This window comes from Amblyomma americanum, chromosome 2, assembly GCF_052857255.1.
Source record: "Amblyomma americanum isolate KBUSLIRL-KWMA chromosome 2, ASM5285725v1, whole genome shotgun sequence".
Classification (NCBI taxonomy): domain Eukaryota; kingdom Metazoa; phylum Arthropoda; class Arachnida; order Ixodida; family Ixodidae; genus Amblyomma; species Amblyomma americanum.
Genome location: NC_135498.1, coordinates 147,950,072 through 147,967,925, shown reverse-complemented (window position 1 = coordinate 147,967,925; position 17,854 = coordinate 147,950,072). Strand labels below are relative to the sequence as shown.

The 17,854-nt window shown below is 45.5% G+C and overlaps 2 protein-coding genes across 6 annotated transcripts in view; one reads left to right on the top strand and one right to left on the bottom strand.

Annotated features, from left to right (window-relative positions):
* Nucleotides 1-17,854, top strand: part of LOC144121887 (uncharacterized) — a 182,157-nt gene that overhangs the window by 112,542 nt on the left and 51,761 nt on the right. The gene's annotated exons all lie outside the window — the stretch shown is intronic.
* LOC144121883 (THAP domain-containing protein 1-like) lies at nt 144-4,872 on the bottom strand. 2 transcript variants are annotated; one of them, XM_077655306.1, is made up of 5 exons: nt 4,079-4,872; nt 3,067-3,231; nt 2,330-2,429; nt 1,639-1,734; nt 144-1,293 (listed from the first exon to the last, which is right to left on the bottom strand). In XM_077655306.1, the coding sequence occupies exons 2-5, from the start codon at nt 3,224-3,226 to the stop codon at nt 1,278-1,280; spliced, it is 372 nt and encodes a 123-aa protein (XP_077511432.1). In that variant the 5' UTR covers nt 3,227-3,231; nt 4,079-4,872; the 3' UTR covers nt 144-1,277. The 2 variants fall into 2 exon arrangements, with proteins under 2 accessions (XP_077511432.1, XP_077511431.1); XM_077655305.1 differs by lacking the exon at nt 144-1,293 and having other exon boundaries at nt 1,312-1,734.

Genomic DNA, 17,854 nt, shown 5'->3' with positions numbered 1-17,854 from the left:
GGGTGGATGTTATTGAAGGAAGGAAGGAAAAAATAGAAAGTTGGGGCCACGCGACGCATGCACTAATTTCTCTCTGGAAGGAGGAAATGGTCGCTGCGCCGCGCTGGGGGAGGGGGAAGGTAAAGGAAAGAGAGTAGAAATAGAGGGGTACGTGCTCGCCGAGGCGAAGTCGCAATTTCGTAGTCGAGCAGGGAAGGGAGGCCGTGCCGAGAGCAGAGCGCCGATGCGCACTCGACTGGGCGTTGGAGCTGACTGAGATCGCGGGGGGCGTGGCTTGAGGCGCGCGGACCGTAGGGAGGCGCAGGGTTCTCGACGCAAGCACCCCGCACATGTCTATTATTTTTCCGACATGAGGAACAAGGTCTGAGGAAAGCTTATCAGACAAAATTCTGTTTATTTTTATCCGTTGGATGGACCTCTCTACATGAATCCGAGCACTTGCAACAGTGTATGTGGTATTCACCTCTTCTCGGGTAAATGGCTGATTAGGGCGGGCAAAAACTGGCATTTGGAATTTTACACCATGCTCTGCCAGCATGCTTCTTATCTGAGGAAACCCTTTATCAGCCAGCACAAGATCCCCAGGCTTTAAAAGGTGCAAAATTCCACAGTCTGAGGTGATAAATGAATCTGTGGCACGACCACCATAAGGCCTTGAAAGAAAGCTTATGATGCCGCTTGGTGTGATGCCTACTAAAAACTTGACAGTAAAGCACCCTTTATAATTTGAATACATTAGAACGCGTTCATGCACAGTGTTTGTGCCGCACAAGCAACCTCTGTGCAGTCAATAATGACCTGACAGTCTGCAAAATGCGGCTTAAAGCTTTCTGGCATCATCATCTGATTAGTCGATCGTGAGGGCCAATATATAAGGGGCCTCAACTTTTCGTGCAAAACATTCAGCATGGAAAAGAAATACCTAGAACAGGTGGTCCTGTGAACACCAAATAATACTGCCAGAGAACAGTATGATAGATTTAGTTTTAGCTTCATTAAAAACAGGAGAAGTTTGTTTGAAGCACTAACTATCTCCTCAGATCTGCGTGCTTTAAAAGATTCAATAACTATTCCTCGTAGCTTTTCAAAGACTGGGACTGAAATGCCTCCAATCGATTTGAGTATGTCTCCAGCCTTGTCTTCGCTACAAGCTGCAAGTGTCTCATAGCCTTGAAAATTTGGAGTGTCCGAGTTCGACACCACTACATTCATCGGGTCACATGCAGTGTCTTTCAGCTCTGTTGTTGTGCCCCAGGAAGCATCCTTGGTGCTCTTCTTCATAGGAAGGACGGCCTAATGGAAATTCAATTCATTTGTTAATTTTCACAATTCTTCAAAAACAAGAAAAATAAATTGTGTGCCTCTAGCATGCAGAATCAAGAGACATACGGTAGATATGTCCATGAAATTAGGAAATTGAAACAGAAGGAATACAAACAGAAAAAAAGAATATAAATTCGGGTCAAGAAAATGGTGAGTAAGATATCAAAACCATGGGATATGGCCGCCCTTAATTTTAAATTTCTGTGCATGTGGCAACTTGTTTTTGCCTGAAATTAAATCTCTTCAATCCACACCTTTTGCACACAGAAATAGAATCATGCAGTGTGCAACAATGATAAACAACCAGTCACTTACTTGCGTCTCAGCATTGCAGTCTTGCATGCAGCAAAAGAACAGGCTTGGCATGTCAAGTTCTGTTTTCCATGCACAAGGGTCTGTTTGCAATCCGACCTGTACAATGTATAAAATGTGGAACCCTTGTTATTTTAAAACCTCTGTAATGAGCCATTTAAATGCAAGTCAACCAAATCACAGCAACGCAGTTCCCTATGCCATCGTGTGGCACCCCAGCCATGGTGCAGTGTGACAGCAGCAAAAATAAGAATCAAATGATTTTATGTTTATCACATAATGTGAATAAACATGGAGTCAAGTAATCAGCACAGAAGACTACAGGCCTGCTATACTTGTCGTCACTTTGATCAGTTCTTGGCAAGACTTATTACTTAATGCTTGAACGCCAGCTGTCAATTTCTCATATTTAGCATTCAGTGACGCAGCATCAAAATTGTCATTTGTTTCATGCATAAAGTTTTCTGATGCAGCAAGAAATTACTGCTACAAAGGTGCATCAGTAAAGCAGCCCGGCAGTGAAACCGGTTAAAAAATTAGTCTCTCAGGTGCAGGAGTAAGTGACAGCTGTGGTGTAGCAGTAATAATGGCTTTTCTCACTAATGACAAAGGGAAATTCATATACAGACTCTTGCCGTTTCTTGACATTTAAAGATAAACATCCATTTGCAGCTATGAAAGAAATTGTATTTACACTTCTCTTTTCCACCTCCATACTGCAGTCATCCATGGCATCCTCAAGTGGTGGGCTATCCGAAGGAACGCTGTCCTCCTTTTGCTCACGTGCACGCAACCTGCAACCATAACAAAACATAAAGTCCACTCTTATATAGTAATGGCCTTTCCCCAAGGAACAGCAGTTCTGATATATATAGCTATGCACAGTACATGGGACACTCTTCTGTATGCACAAATTGTGCCTTTCTTACCTTGTGCCTCTGCCTGCATGATAAAATAGACCTCTGAGCTGAACACAGACCACAAAGTGCAATTAAGTTCCTATTCCCTCATCACATTGCCAAGAAATTTCTTTGATAGTAACGTAAAGCAGAGGATGAAATGAATGTAAAATAATTTACAATCTTGGCGGGTACTGCCTCCTAGACAGGGATTGTATGTATAGGTTCTTTGAGATCCAGCAGTTATTTTTAACCACCTATGTTCTTTAACACAATTTCATGGAATGTGCCAGAAAGTCTGAATAATCTTGTCATTAAAATACTTGTCTTAAATTAAGCAACAAGCAATTGTAAGCTACCAGTGCCATCAAATGACAGTGGTTGTTTAGTTAGTCTCATTTTCATACACTTACTCCTGCATACCACGCCTTTGTGGAAATACCAGAAACAAGCACATTTATGACGCTGCAGCTCTACCCGAGTTGTCTCCCATAAGGGAGCAGAAATTATCTATTGTCAAGTTTATTTTTACCTTTGATACCTCTTTGAACTTCCAGGCTTTGGGCATCTGTACACACTTGGGAATATGCTGGGAATGTATGCAGGACTTCTCGGATCATTTGACCTCTCGCCGTGTAGAAAATGTTTGCTGCAGATCCTGGTGTTTTTCGTAGGCTCCCATGGGCTGCCATCCTCTCTACAAGATCCATTAGATAACAGAAAGGTGCATGAACTAAGCAATTAGTTGAAAGGGCACATGACACAATATTAACAGAGTGAAATCAAATGCAAAGCCAGCAATAAATATTACTGGTAAATCACATGTTAAATTGAATTTTTTTTTTTTCAAAGTAGAGATGGTTTATCGAGTTTAACGTCACAAAAAACTCAGGCTGTGAGCGACTCCGCAGTGAAACACTCTGGATAATTTCAACCATTTGGGGTTCTTTAACGTGCCCTAACATCGCATAGAAAACGGGCACCTAAGCATTTCTTTCGCGGCTAGGCTTTCAGAGGCGAAACAAAACCGCAATAAAGCAGCATGAAAACATATTAATTCATTTCATGCAAAAAAGAGAACCACGCATGCTAGAACTACTACAAGGGCTAATAAAAAACGAAGGTCTCACAGAGTTTACAACTTCTTTCATTGTGACCACAACGCGTAACATAGCCGGGGTAGAGAGATTACGCATTCACCGCAGAACAAATGTTTCGAAGTTCAGGCGGTTACTGTTACCGCGAAGTCATGCTAAAAGCATTCAACACAAATGTTGTACGCCCTATCTAAAGCTTTTAATACCCACAGGTGTCACGTTGATGCTTAATTCTTGAAAGGCACCGCGACCTTGTTTTTAACATGGAGCATTTTGTTCAAACCATCTAAGCGCAATGAGCACATCACAGCTTCGCTAGCGATTTTAACTGTTGACGAGGCGAAGTTTAAACGGGGAAGCGTTCGCTAAAGGTCAAGCGCTTCAAGCAAGACAAAAAAGAAAAGAAAAACGATCGAACGCTGAAGCAAACATAGCGCGGTTTCTCACCTTCTGCGTCGTACAGCCCCGATCCATCGCCGCCGTCGCTCTTGCTCGTGAGGCAGGACCGGAAACTTATAGAAGTGCGTTCCTGGCGAGTTTTTGTAGGTATTCGAGCAGCCAACTACGCAGCAGTTGTTTCTCGACATCGCTGAAGGCTGACAGCAGTGTTAATTACAATCAAGAACGACCGCACGCGCGTGGACATGCATAGACGCTGGCGGGAACAGCGCCCGGCCGAGCCCGCCTACACTTCGCGGTGTTGGCGACAGGCGGCGCTACCGGCGTTTTGCTCACGGCGTATAGACACCGTCGTATTATGCCCTGGGCGTCCTTGCTTAGTTAATTTGGAACTGTGATCCCGTGCCAGGCTTGTTTACGGAATAGTCAGCTTTGATTGAAGTGCAACTCGTACTTAACTGCCAGCAAGTTGTATCTGCATGAAAAGAATAGTGACCTCATGAGGCTAAAACAAAATTTCAAACAACGTAATCTGACGTAATTTTATCGTTTCTTTTTTTGCTTAGCCGAAATGTCCAGCGCCTATTTTCATCCCGTAAGTGACAGTTAAAATCTCAAATATTAAGGCGCTAAAAACAATAAAGCTATGAAAGTTTACGTACCTTAAGGTGAAGCTTGAAATTCGAAGTCGAGGAGTAGGCACCGCTGATTGCTGTTTTACAGAATGAGCACTTGGCCTTGACTTTGTCCTCATCAGATGACGTGACAGTGAAATATTTTCCATCCAAGATGGCACACCGAAGTTCGTGAGCCATAGCTGCTGCTTATCCGCGCGTAACGCGGCGAGGCCTACTGGCGTATACCGCAAACCAGGAACACGTGCGAGAAGTCGCACTGAAATGGGACGGTGGACAGTCGGACGGCGCAGAAGCGCCGATCCAGAAGTAGTAGCTTGGGAGTTGGCTAAAAAGCAGCGACGGTGCTGCCGCCCGTCTTGTTCTACCGCCAGAGCGAGAGCTTTTACAGCTTTTTTAATTTTTTTATGCGAAAAGCTTCACTCGGCTCGTCAACACCGAGTCTGGCGTGCGCCGTGATCAATTTTAGCCACAGCTGCGCATGCGCGAAACCGAGCGACGTCACGCGGAGCGCAGCTGGCCGCTGCTGCCGCAGCCGTCGTCGCCGCCGCGCGCTGACTCCGTCGCGTCTGAGCGTCGCCGCTTCTCCTCCTCGCGACCGTTTTACCCTTCGCCGCTGCCGCGCTATCGCCGCCGCCGTCCCAGGTTCTTTCGCAAGGCGCTGCGAGAACGCGTGAGCGGCGGCGGCGGCGAAGACGCACCAGTCGGACGGCGCAGAAACACCGGTCCAGAAGTGGTAGCTTATGAGTTGGCTTAACCTTGTCTAAGCCACAGCCAATTTTTTGTATCGAGTATCGTAAAATACACGATACACTAAAAATGTATTTTCGATACCGATACTCCGATACTCTAGTTTTCAGCACGCGATACCTAATACCGATACACAAAATGTATCGAAAGATAGTATTGAAGATACATGTATCTTCGATACTGCCCATGACTGCTTCGTAGGTATCGGCGGCGAACGTTTTCATGAGCCGACAATGGCGGCTGGGTTTTCTCGAGCGCACCGCATTCTTGCGGCAAAGCCATCTCCGAGCATTTGCTGGGAAAGGTGCGGAGAGCGTGTGTTTGCTGCGCTCACTTTGCTGCCTGGAACCAGAAGTCCAGCGGCAAGGCACGACGGATCTCCGTGCACTGCCCGCGGAAGGTGAGGAGAGCGTGCAGCTGCAAACCGTTCATGATGCTGCCTTGATCCCGAAGAGACTCACCGGCTTCGCGGAGTTCCACGTAACCATCGAGGTGCCACTCCCGTCGCTGTTTCCCCCTACTCGCCCAGCCGGTGCTGTTCTGATGCACGATGATGAACATGGTAGGCCGCGTCGAAATGGAAGGGGGAGCACGTTTTCCATAGGGAAAACCATGCAGGAGTGTGCAGAAAGTGTTTTTTCCAAAACCAAATTGAATATGGATAGGGCAGCTTTCCTGCTGCTTGGAATACAAGTTGAATATTTTATCGTCATCAGCAGCCTGACTATGCCCACTGCAGGATGAAAGCCTCTCCCATATCTCCAATTAACCTTGTCCTGGGCCATCTGTGGCCACCCTATCCTTGCAAGCTTCTTAATCTCATCCACCCACCTTACTTTGTGCTGCCCCTGCTATGCTTGCCTTCTCTTGGAATACAGTTCATTACTCTTTACTTTATAGTCTTGTTCGAATTTTTTGTACGCTGAATATGAAACATGCCAAAAGTTTCTGAAATGAGCTTTTATTTAAAATGCTCTTTGATAAATTGTTTAGAAGAACCGAATCTGCACCTGCATGAGGCACCACTACAGGTGATATCAAGTATTGGAAAACAAGATTGCACATATCTATAATCGCAAGAAAACTGTGCTCAGTGAAGTAGAGTTGACACGGATTAATAAAATCTCGCTTGAATAGATGCGCAACTTGGCACTGCTAGAACACACCTGGAGATACAGGACTATTGTTCTGGCATCAGTCGTACGAGAACATCGACTAACACAGGACTTTCTCAGACTAGGTCCTGCCGCCGTTGTTCAATCTTTAATTCCAACATTTTGAATGTTTGCACACAAATAAGCAGTGTTGCAGCCACTTGCACCGCTGCAGCCTGTAGGCTCTTTACTTCTCGCACTTGTTTAATGCGGCAGCATGCTGTGTGGGGTCGGAGTTGGCGCTGCCTTTTAAAGGGTAGTTAGAAGCAAATGAGGTGTCCTTTCATGCCAGGTATTTGAACACTATTCAGAAATTATTTCAAAACTTGTTAACATATTCGAATTACTATATAATGACTTATGTCCATGCTAGCTGAAATTGAAAGTATATAGTGAAAGCGTTTCAAACATTTTGTTTCCTTTCATAACTAAAAGTGCAAGGTTAAAAGCTTGAACAGCTTGACAAGCTTCTGACCCCCTTCAGATTGGCAAAACGGGAGGATGATGGCCAGTCATACATGGATATTTCAGAGAAATAGACAGCAAGCGATACAGAGTCGCAGACAATGTGCAGACCACACTACGTAAATGGAAAAAGGTAGTAAATGACTATGAATCGGCAGCAAAAACAGCAGTACTCAACAAGAATGAATACTACTAAAATGGGAGGCTTAAACCAGCTTTTACTATTGTGTGCCTGCAAAACTTTTTGATGACAGAGTTTTGTTTACAGAAAGGACTGAAATCTTCATGATGTAACAAGTTTATCAGCGAAGGTAGCGTAGGTGAATGATAGTTTGTCATAAGAAGGGCTAGTGGTTGGTATGAACCACATCATTTTATAGCTTAACATGAGCCTATAACTACAAACAGAAGATAGATTTTCATGCGTTAGAAAAAAAAGTTTTTTTGGGTAATAATAAGGTGTATCAGCTGTGTGTAATGCAAGACTATTCTTTGATGCACATTTAGCTTATGCAACTTAGTCACACCAGTTGTGACTCTCATAACCTTCACCCTAATGTGGAGAATACATCATGTGCATGTATTGGCCACCTTTCAAGGAGAGCCATAGCCACTTCACCGCCTTTTAAGGCTTCACAAGAACTGTGCACTAGCTTCCAGCAAGGTGCTTTGCCGGGGCATTCCTGATGGCCACTCCTGACGGTTCTTTCTGGTTGCTTGTGCTCTCAGGCTGAGGCCGCATTTCATCTGCGCTCTTCACCACACCAAACCAGCTCCCATCGCATTGATCACTGAGCTGCTCGCAAACATTGTGCAGCATAGAAGCAGCACGGATCACACAATTCACATCGTGAATGTCACATTCAAGGCCCTTCAGCAGCATTCTAAACTGGGCCTGACAAGTCCAAAAGCATTCTCATCAACCCATCTAGCACTTGACAGCCAAGTCCGTGTGGGGCACGTGGCGCCTGGAGTAGGGAAGGTCTTCATTAGATTGCTCATGCAGGGGAAATTAATGAAAACTTTATTGGTCCACCGAGAACGAGCCCCTAAACCCCCAGTCCTGGCACACAGGCCTGGGACGCGGGTAGGGGATGCTCCACAGACTAAGGACTAGTGAAGTTACATTGTTTCTTGATGGCCTCAGTCGCCAGGCGGTCGGCTTGCTGCCAGATGGCGGGGTCCTCGTTCCGCAAACTTCCCAGGCTTCTCTACTGTTTATGTTTAAGCCGGTGCCCAGGGAATCGGCGCATTCGCAAATTATGTGATCAAGAGTGCCCCTTTCACCGCAATTTTTACATTTAGAATCGTTTTTATCCCCGGTCTGTGCCAGGTAGGCCCAGACTGGGCAGATGTAATTTCCAGCTTGTAACCGCTTCCAAATGCGCGCCTCATTATTTGAGAGAAACCGATCTGGGAGTGGAAATATCCTTCTATGTAATTTATAGTGTTGGTAATTTCATGGTATGTAATGATGCAATCTTTCATTCCCTCGCATCTGGGCTGTTCTACGGTCGCTCGGTAGTAGAGATCTCGAGCGAGCGTGTGTGCAGGCTCGTTGCCAGGGACAGATTCATGCACAGGTATCAATATGATGGATATTTTTCGATCAATTGGGTTTGTTGAGAGGATGAGTCTGGCTTCCTCCAAAATTCTATCTTTGGCAAAATTTCATGGCTGTTTTGTTATCACTACTTACTGTCACTAATTTGCTATGTATACTCTGGTGCTGGTGTGAGCGAGCGCTATTGCAGCTTCTTCGTCCGTAACTATGTCTCGGGTGCGTGACGAGGCAGTAATTTTGGCTATATCGTCTCGATCTACTACTGCCGATACTGCTGCTGCATGTTTTCCGCATGAGGCACTGACAGACTACTTCCTCGGCTGTCTTGTTTTCCATATAAGTAGGGGGAATGCTTGGTCAGCAAGAATGGTCTCAACTTCCACTCCTTCAAAGAGCCTTTTTTCCTGCTTGAACAGCTCACTAACCAGAACACCTGGCAGTCGCAATTTTAAGATTACTGCACAATCGTTTCTTTGAGGCCTCCCAACGTCGTTCTATATGGACCTGTACGCGTGATCAACTACTGCGAGGAGGATGACACTACACCTATATAATTATAACAGTGAGCAGCTTCCTTCTTTGGAAGGCACACCCCAATGTGGCAGCCATCCAGAGCATCAACACCTTGTGGGAAGCTGCAAACTGCTGTAAACTGATACCTCTGCACAAAATGGGATTCTAACTGCTCCACAATCACGCTACGATAAAGTTTACGGAAGCAGTGTTCACACCAAACAAGTTTGCCACAGTTAGCTCTTTGTAGGAGATTAACGAACTCCTTCCCATGGAGCAATCTGGTTCCTTCCACCGTCCACGACGAGGCCGGGCAGTTGCTTGCCTCCCAGAAGGCATGTCTATCCACACTGGTGTGAAGGGAAGATTTCCAATAACTTGCAGCTTTTACTTTGGTAGAGACATCCATGTTTCTGTACACTGTGAGCCTCTCAGCAGTTTTAACTCTACCTCACAAGAAGGAGAGCTCAACTGCTTTGGCACATGCAGGATGATCCGAGGTCTTCAATCTGGCAATTCTGAGCTGCATACCATGAATACTGGTCCTGAAGCATTGGACACCTAGGCCTCCTTTTTTAACTGGTGCATAAAAGACTCCCAAAGTGATGTCATGTGGAAGGTGCAGCCAGTTTCTCAGTGCTTTTCGGATTAATCGGTCTAATCTCTCCAGGGAATTTGTGGTTATTTCTCCAAGGGCCAGGCGATGGTATAATTTTGGAATAAGATAAAACTTGAGCACGGTGAGTCTTTGCTGAGGTCTTAAAGGTGCTCTAGTTATCTTGTCAAGATACCCCGTCAGTTCCTCTCGCAGCGATGGCGCTTTCTGGCCGAACGGGGTGTAATGTATTCCTAGATACTTCCACATAGTGTGCGTAGACACTTCGAGGGGTTTATCTTTATACCTCTCTCCTTGAGGAACTCGAATAAGTTGTCGAAGAGTTCTTGAAGTCCTTCAGGGGTAGACGCTAGTATGACTACATCATCGGCAAATGCCATCGCATCGAGGGATAGGTCATCGCTCTCTCAAATCGGATGCCTCTGTTATCCGAACCGAGCCTTTTGTTCATGTCCAAATTGAAGAGGCATGGCGACAGGGGATCCCAGGGCGTACCCCCTCGTCGGCTGAACCAGTTTTTCCTTCCCTTCAAATTGTAGCAGAGTCTGAGCTGTTGTATAAAACTCCTTGATGTATTCCAGGAGAATATTGCTGCAGCCTTTTAAAGCCAACCCTCTCAATATAGCGCTGAGCAATACAGCATCAAACGTTTTTGCTATGTCCAACGTCGCTATATAAAGCGGACGCCGTTTACTCTTGGCCTCATGTAGGGCGGAGGCTAGCAGCAAAGTATTTTCGCCACACCCATCTACCGGAAGGAATGCCCTCTGCCTATGGTCCAAGGCTACATGAGCCAAGGTCCTCGAGGCCAGGATCTTATGAAAGATCCGAACAATAGCCAAAGCTATGGTAATAGGCCTGAATTCTGTTGCTGCGCTTGCGCAGGCAACCTTTCGCACGAATACCTTGCGTGCGTTCCAGAGACATACTGGTATGTGGCGCAACAGCATCATCAGGTTCAACACGACTTGGAGGGCCACCAGGGGCACCACCCTGAGGTCACGCCCCTCTAAACCATCTGGGCCGGCTGCTGTCTTTGTCAGCAACATGGACGTCTTAACTTCTTGCGCAGAGACAACATAGAAGGGATCAAGGCCCCTCTCCCACGTCCTAGGCACCTCCACTCTCTCCCCTGAGGGCCTCTTCAGAATCTTTGTCCATTCCTCCAAGAACTCTTCTACATCCTTTATCTCGCGAGTTTGAACTCCCGCCAGGATCTCTCGAGCGCAACTGGCCTGGTCTTTATAGAACCGGTCTTGCGTTACGCCGAATTCTCTTTTTCTCCTCCTCCGTCTTCCCTCTCGTCTTTTGGGTGCTCAGGGCTTCTCTCTCTTCTTTACTTGGCGCTTGTTCTTGTAGAAGTACTCACGTATATAGTTATTAAAACTGGTTGTGATGTCTTCCCCAGAAATGGCCCTCTTCGCAATCTCCCACAGTGTAGCACCTCCAAATGACGACGGGCACTGCTTGGTAGTTAACTTCTGGACTTCTTCCTTAATGTCATTGTCCATTTCTCTTCTTTGTCCTGCTTGACCGATCAAAGGCGGTTGAATAGTACCGGAGGACAGGTTTCAATTGCATCAAAGTTTGACCAGGCAGCCTCCATCCCCTCGGCATCAGCCCTTGGTAATCCTGCTGGAGCCATCATCGAGCATTGTTGGAGTTGCTCTTTAAAGCCGACAACCAAAGCTTTGTATTCTTGTCTCCGTTTTCCCTTAATGGCTTCAAGCGTTCTTTTAGGGAACGACTCCAGCAGCGACTTGTTGAGGTAGCCGACACCTTGGAGGAGCAATTCTGCCTCCCTTTGAGCCATGCTTCTTGTTTCTTCTTGAGTCCACCTTGGTTTGCTTCTCTCGATGTTGATGTCTTCAATATAAGCCTCTCGGTGTTGGGCTTTCCGATGGAGCCCTAGACCAATTCTTGTACAGAAGGCTCTATTGCATTCCTGGCATTTGTGGTGAACTGTTACACTGTCGTCAGCTGCAACTTGTTCAGGTCCTTCCCATTCTTGGTCTTCATCCGTTGATAGAAGGTCTTGAATCAAGGCTTGCTTGGCTTCACTCTGTTGTTTTACTATGTCCTGTCCTTGTCGTCTTTGGCTGTGCTCCTGTCCCCCGGTCCTGCCCCCTCCAATTGTTGACGTTCATTTTGTTGACTTCCGTCTTCATCAGCAAGAACCATCTTAGCACCAAGTCTAGCACTTCAATCCACGGCATTAATCTTCCCAACCCGTTTCCTTCCTAACTGTTTCTTCCTGCGTACACCTTTCTTCGATCGATCACTGGACTCGGAGCTCGTTCCTGTCTTGAGATCGCTTGATTTTATTGCTGATTCTTCATTCGAGTCTGAGAGCTGGTCCTCCGAGATGACCCAACTCTTGTCGCTGGCAGAGAAGTTCGATTCTTCCTGGGAATCTTCCTCTGGCGGACTTCCTTCAACCTCTCTATCTCCCAACTTCTTTCTTTACCCTGACTTGAGCCATCGTTTATTCCCGAAGTTTATTCCCGATCTTGCATCCTTGACATCTGGTAACTTCGTCCTGACTCGAACCTTCCTTAACTTCATCTGTATGCTGGCTTAATGGTCGACTGCCTTCTCGCAAAAACTGTCCTTTACTTCCTCCTCCATTCTTCACTGATGTAGCACCTTTTCGCTTACTCCTGGTTCTTCCCGCAACGCAGTCTTCTGGGGATATGTTCTTGAACTTGCCTTGTAGTTCCTCGCTGCTCTGGACTTGGTCTTCTAAGTCTTTTCCCTTGAATGGCCGAGTCTTCTTAATACCCACAGAATCACGTCTGCCTGGGCGGCAACTTCGAGAACCAGGAGAAACAGGTCCTCCTTTTTTTTGGTTTTTCAAGTTCTTGGCTCGGAGCCTCGTTCCTTTGCCCTTGTTTCCAGAGCCTTTGGTTTCACTCTTCACTTCACTTTTCTGACTCGTGGTTGTCTCTGCTTCCTTGCTTCTCAAATCTGCAGGAAGTCCACATATCCTCCGGGCCTCATCCTGCGACATGGGTAGGCTCCCTTCACCAACCCACTTTCTTGGTCTACCCGTCGGTGGACGGCTAGCTGGATTAATATTCTGCTTTTACTCATGCCAAGAATTGTTTCAGGCTAAGGGGTGGCAACCCTTTCGCACCCAAAGTGTTGTGTTTGGCTGTTCGCTACGCAATAGCAGCACTGCCCCTGCCTCTGGTGCCTCCACCATCAACAGAGAGGCTGCCGCTACTGCGTACCCAGGATACACCACGGCGAGGTCGCCAAACGTTGTATCCCTTGGCGCCTGTCCTGTTATGTTCTTGTGCCTCTTTTGTCCTTGTTCTTTTTGCGCCGTCCTGACATCATCTAGAAGCTATGCACCAACTAGCCCAAACCAAATTACTTCTTTAGCTCTTCGGCTGATGTCGCGATGGAGTACAGCCCGATCGCCAACACATTTATCTAGTTGAATCGCATGTTTGTGGCCTGCTGGTGCATGCTTCCACAAACATCCACCATGTAATGGAAAATGGCGAGGTTCATTTGGAAGTTTTTTCGGAAGCCTCTGCCCGGAAGATGCGGCAGCATCGTCGGTACCACGAGGCTGGGTGTGGGTATGTCCACAAGCTTCGCTCATGGGTGCACAGGTGCACCGCTGCCAACAAAAGACATTCATCGTTAACGAGCACAAAAAAGACGAAAAGAAGAAGACAACAACAAGACACAAGCGCTCACTCGCAACTGAATGTTTATTAGGAAAAAACAGCAATATGTAGACAAAAAGGCGGAAATACAAAGAGTCAAGAGACTAAGGTTCAATCACACCGCACCAGGAATCTTAATCAGGAATGGATTACATGCGCACCAACAAGAGATCTAAAGCAATGCAGTGAACATTGGCATGAAAGAAGAAATACACGAAACAAAAATAAGTGTCATCAAGGAGAGCTATTTCATGGCTGGTTAGGGTGACTGAAGGGGTGCTAATGCACGTGTCTGTTGACTTTGCGATGTAATACGCTTCCTTTAGCATACGTGTGATTTGATTATGGTGCGTGCAAAGAACAGTAGTGTTATCAAATTTTGGGGCACATCACTTGCGTTTTCCTAGCCGGTCACAATCTCGGCAGTGGTCAGACAGGTTAGAGCGGTCTTGGTTAAAGGAATTCTTATGCTCCATAAGGCGTATGTTTAAGCAGCGGCCGGTTTGCCCGATGTAAGCATGGCCACAGGCCATCGTATGTTTGTACACTACATTTTTACAGCATTCAACATACTTGTTGACGTGCTTGATACGACATGGATTGCTGACGGGACGGAGTGTTGCGTCTGCCCGTTTTTCGACGGCCGCGCACAGACGGGAAAGCTTTGGCAGGGGCGGAGAAAACGACGTCAGCATCATAGCGTCCACCTACTTTTTTCAGCCAATGTGAAGTTCTATTAATATACAAATGAATATATCATCCCGTGCACACCCCTGCGTGCGAAGGGAAGTTGCATGCATTTGAAAACTTTTATCTCTCGTCGGAGCTTTTCCAATGTGGCCTTTGTAGCTGCTGGGCTCAGATCTTCCAGCGAGCTGTGCTTCCTGTTGCAGCCGTTGAAGTAGCGGCGATTTCTCGTGAGACATACCGCGTGCGGTGCTAAGATCGCAGTCTTTGGCGTAATGGTTCTCCCACGCAGTGTATGGCCACGAGGATTCTTGAGCACTACCCACGCCTTGGCCGCGGCAGCAAGGTGGTACGGGTCCAGGCCAGAGGCAGGAAGCGCATCATCATCATCATCATCATCATTTATTATACCCTTAAAGGCCTCTGTTGAGGCATTACATAAGGGGGGGGGGGACAAAAACAAATGCAACTAAGAATAATACGTTAATACAACAAAACATAATGCAATACAATAAAATGAAAAACGATACATCACAATACAACGTTGGTCAATAATGAAGGGCACAAGGCTGAATTAGGCGGTAACAACTACAACAACAACAAGAAAAATAATAAGTTAACTGGGTGAAGTTTGAGAAGTGTCTTTTATTCAGTACAGTGATTAATTAATGCCTGTCGAAATTTAGTAGCGTCGCGCTCGTTAACAATGTAGTCGGGTAGCAGGTTCCAATTTTCTATTGCAGTTGGAAGAAAAGATTTATTAAATGCCAAGGTCGATCCATGTATACGTTGAATGCTGAGGAGGTTAAACAGGCGGCGCGATGTTCTGATGGGAGCTAATAATAATGTGTCACGAAGATCAGGAAAATTGTAATATAACTTATGAAAGAGGCAGAGTCGTGCGATTTTCGGTCGGAGCTCTAGTGGCGGGATGTTAAGTGAAGATTTAATACTGGTGATACTGCTGTGTCTATTGTAATTTGAGGATATAAAACGGGCTGCTCTGTTTTGAACGGCTTCTAAGGTGTTAATTAAGTATGCTTGGTGAGGATTCCATATAGCCGCTGCATAATCAAGTATGGTACGGGTGAATGTTTCGTATGCTAATTTTCGAACAGAAGGAGGGGCTAGGTACAGGGATCTTCGGATGAGGCCAAGTGAATTTGATGCTCTAGATGCTAGATATAAGATGTGTTCCGACCAGGTTAATTTGCTGGAGATGGTGATTCCAAGGTACCGATATGATTGGACTTGGGTTACCGTGTTTGACAGGAGTGAATATGCAGATCTGATGTTGGAACGTTTTCGCGATACTTGCATGAATTGGCACTTTGAGACATTCAGCTGCATAAGCCAGTCGGAACACCACCGTTTTATTATGTGTAAGTCGTTCTGAAGCGATAGTTGATCCCTGTTAGTGACAATGCGACGATAAAGGATGCAATCATCCGCAAAAAGCCGAATAGTGGATGAGACACCGGAAGGAAGGTCATTAATGAAGATTAGAAAAAGAAGTGGGCCAAGAACGGAACCTTGGGGAACGCCAGAGATAACGTTAGTAGTGCCTGAAGGATGATTGTCGATTACTGTGTATTGGGAGCGACCTGTTAAAAAGCAATGTATCCATGATAAAACGAGAGGATCAGTGGACAGTCCGGAGAGTTTAGACATGAGGCGAAGATGCACGCGATCGAAGGCTTTAGAAAAATCTAAAAAGATAATGTCAGTTTGGAATGAAGAGTCCATATTTAAGTGGAGGTCAGTGGTAAATTCAAATAGCTGAGTTTCACACGAAAAACCGGAACGGAAACCATGCTGCTTAGTAAAAAAGAAATTGTTCTGATCGAGGTGTGATGCAACATGTGAATATATGACGTGCTCTAGAAGCTTACAGGCAATGCATGTAAGAGAGATTGGGCGATAATTTGAGGGATCTGATCTGTTACCTGCTTTAAACACCGGCACAACTTTGCTTATTTTCCAGTCTTTCGGAAGCAAACCCGTAGTCAATGACTGCTCGAAAATAACTTGAAGGAATAGGCTAGAACTTTCCTTAGTGCTCTTAAGAAATTTTGCAGGAATTCCGTCAGGGCCTGGTGCTTTCGACGTTTTAAGCCCATCAAATATTTTCACAATGCCTTCCGCAATGTGAATGGGGGGCATTTGAGGAAAATTTGAATTGGGAACTGGTGGTATATTTTGAGGGGGCTCATGGGTGAACACCGATGAAAAATATGAATTCATTGTATCTGAGCGGAGTTCTGTGGGAACAGATGCACCACGTTCGCCAAACAAGGTGATGTCTCGTGAACGGTGAGTGTGTGGTGCCAGTATGGACCAAAATTTCTTTGGATTATTACGAATAATGTTCTTCTATTCCTGATGAAAGAATTTCTTTTTACTGTGTCGTAATAACCGTGTATATTGGTGAAGACATGCCAGGTATTTTTGCCATTTAGAAGCGAAAGTAGAATTTTTCGCTTCACGGTAGAGGCGTTTCTTTTTATTCGATAGTCTTCTTAGTGTGTTGGAATACCACGGTTTCCTAGCATCACCGCGAATACGTATGAGGGGAACGTAAGCATCAATAAGCGATAAAATTTTATTTTTATAGAGTAGCCAGTTTTGATCTATTGTTCGAGCAGGAGAAGAATTTAGGAAGTACGGAAAATACTTATTAAGCTCGGAATTAATCTTAGCGAAATCGGCTCTTTTGTAACTACGGATGTATTTTATTGACGGTTGTTTCATGGGGATTGGAATAGAAAGATCACACAACAGCAATTTATGATCACTGAGGAAATCAACACATGACAGTGACCGGATAAAATCTGGATTTGATACCAGGATAAGGTCAAGAATATTAGTGCCCCGGGTTGCTATTTTAACTGTTTGCATGAGGTTAAATGTGAGTACCATGTCAAGAAATTCGTTGGACTGACGAGAAGGTGCATACAGATTGTTCCAGTCAATGTCTGGGAAGTTGAAATCCCCACAGACCACATGTTCAGCATTTGGAAAGCGAAAATGCAAGTTTGAAAGGACACTGCAAAGATCGTCAACAAAGGTACTATCGGAATCAGGCGCACGGTAGCAAGCTGTGAGGATAACAGTGCTAGAAGGTAGAGATATTCGGACGCATGTTATTTCGTGGCTACAAGTAATCTTGACTGGAAATGAAGGTATACTAGATTTTACAAAAACCAGCACTCCGCCTCCTCTGCGCCCAACCCTATCAAGCCTATGAATAGTGAATAAGTTTTCATCGTCAAGTAACTCGCTGTTATCAACGTCAGAATTCAGCCATGATTCTGTGAAAATGGCAATGTCGGTGTCGTTGTCATGAAGGAGGGTTTCAATGGCCTCTTTTTTTGATAAATAACTACAGATGTTTGTGTACATTACTGACATGACCTTATGAGCAGGTATTCTATTCCGGCTAGACTGTTGGTGAGGGGGAGTGGAAAATGGAAGCGTAGCCGTCGGCAGTGAGCGCTATGATTTGACCTCTAAAACAGAATCGGATTCGGTATCGTAGATAAATTGCTTTTCATCGATGATAAGTTTGTCGAAACGCATCTTGAACTTGCTGTTACATTCCTTGCCAAAAGCGTACAATTTCTGGCGGGCTAATCGGACTCGGGCAGAGTAGTCTTCACGTATTGCATAGGTTGATGTTTTGAGCTGCGGTATAGCTGACAAAATTTTGGTCTTATCTTTAAAATGAGAAAACTTAGCAATAATTGGACGGTTCTTTCCA

What these genes read in the sequence shown, in the direction of transcription:
- LOC144121883 (XM_077655305.1), bottom strand. Translation starts at nt 4,218, where the DNA reads ATGTCGAGAAACAACTGCTGCGTAGTTGGCTGCTCGAATACCTACAAA. An exon ending in GGGGCTGTACGACGCAGAAG is followed by an intron (nt 3,232 to 4,078) that starts GTGAGAAACCGC and finishes TGGATCTTGTAG; the next exon opens with AGAGGATGGCAGCCCATGGG. An exon ending in TGGAGGTGGAAAAGAGAAGT is followed by an intron (nt 1,735 to 2,329) that starts GTAAATACAATT and finishes TACATTGTACAG; the next exon opens with GTCGGATTGCAAACAGACCC.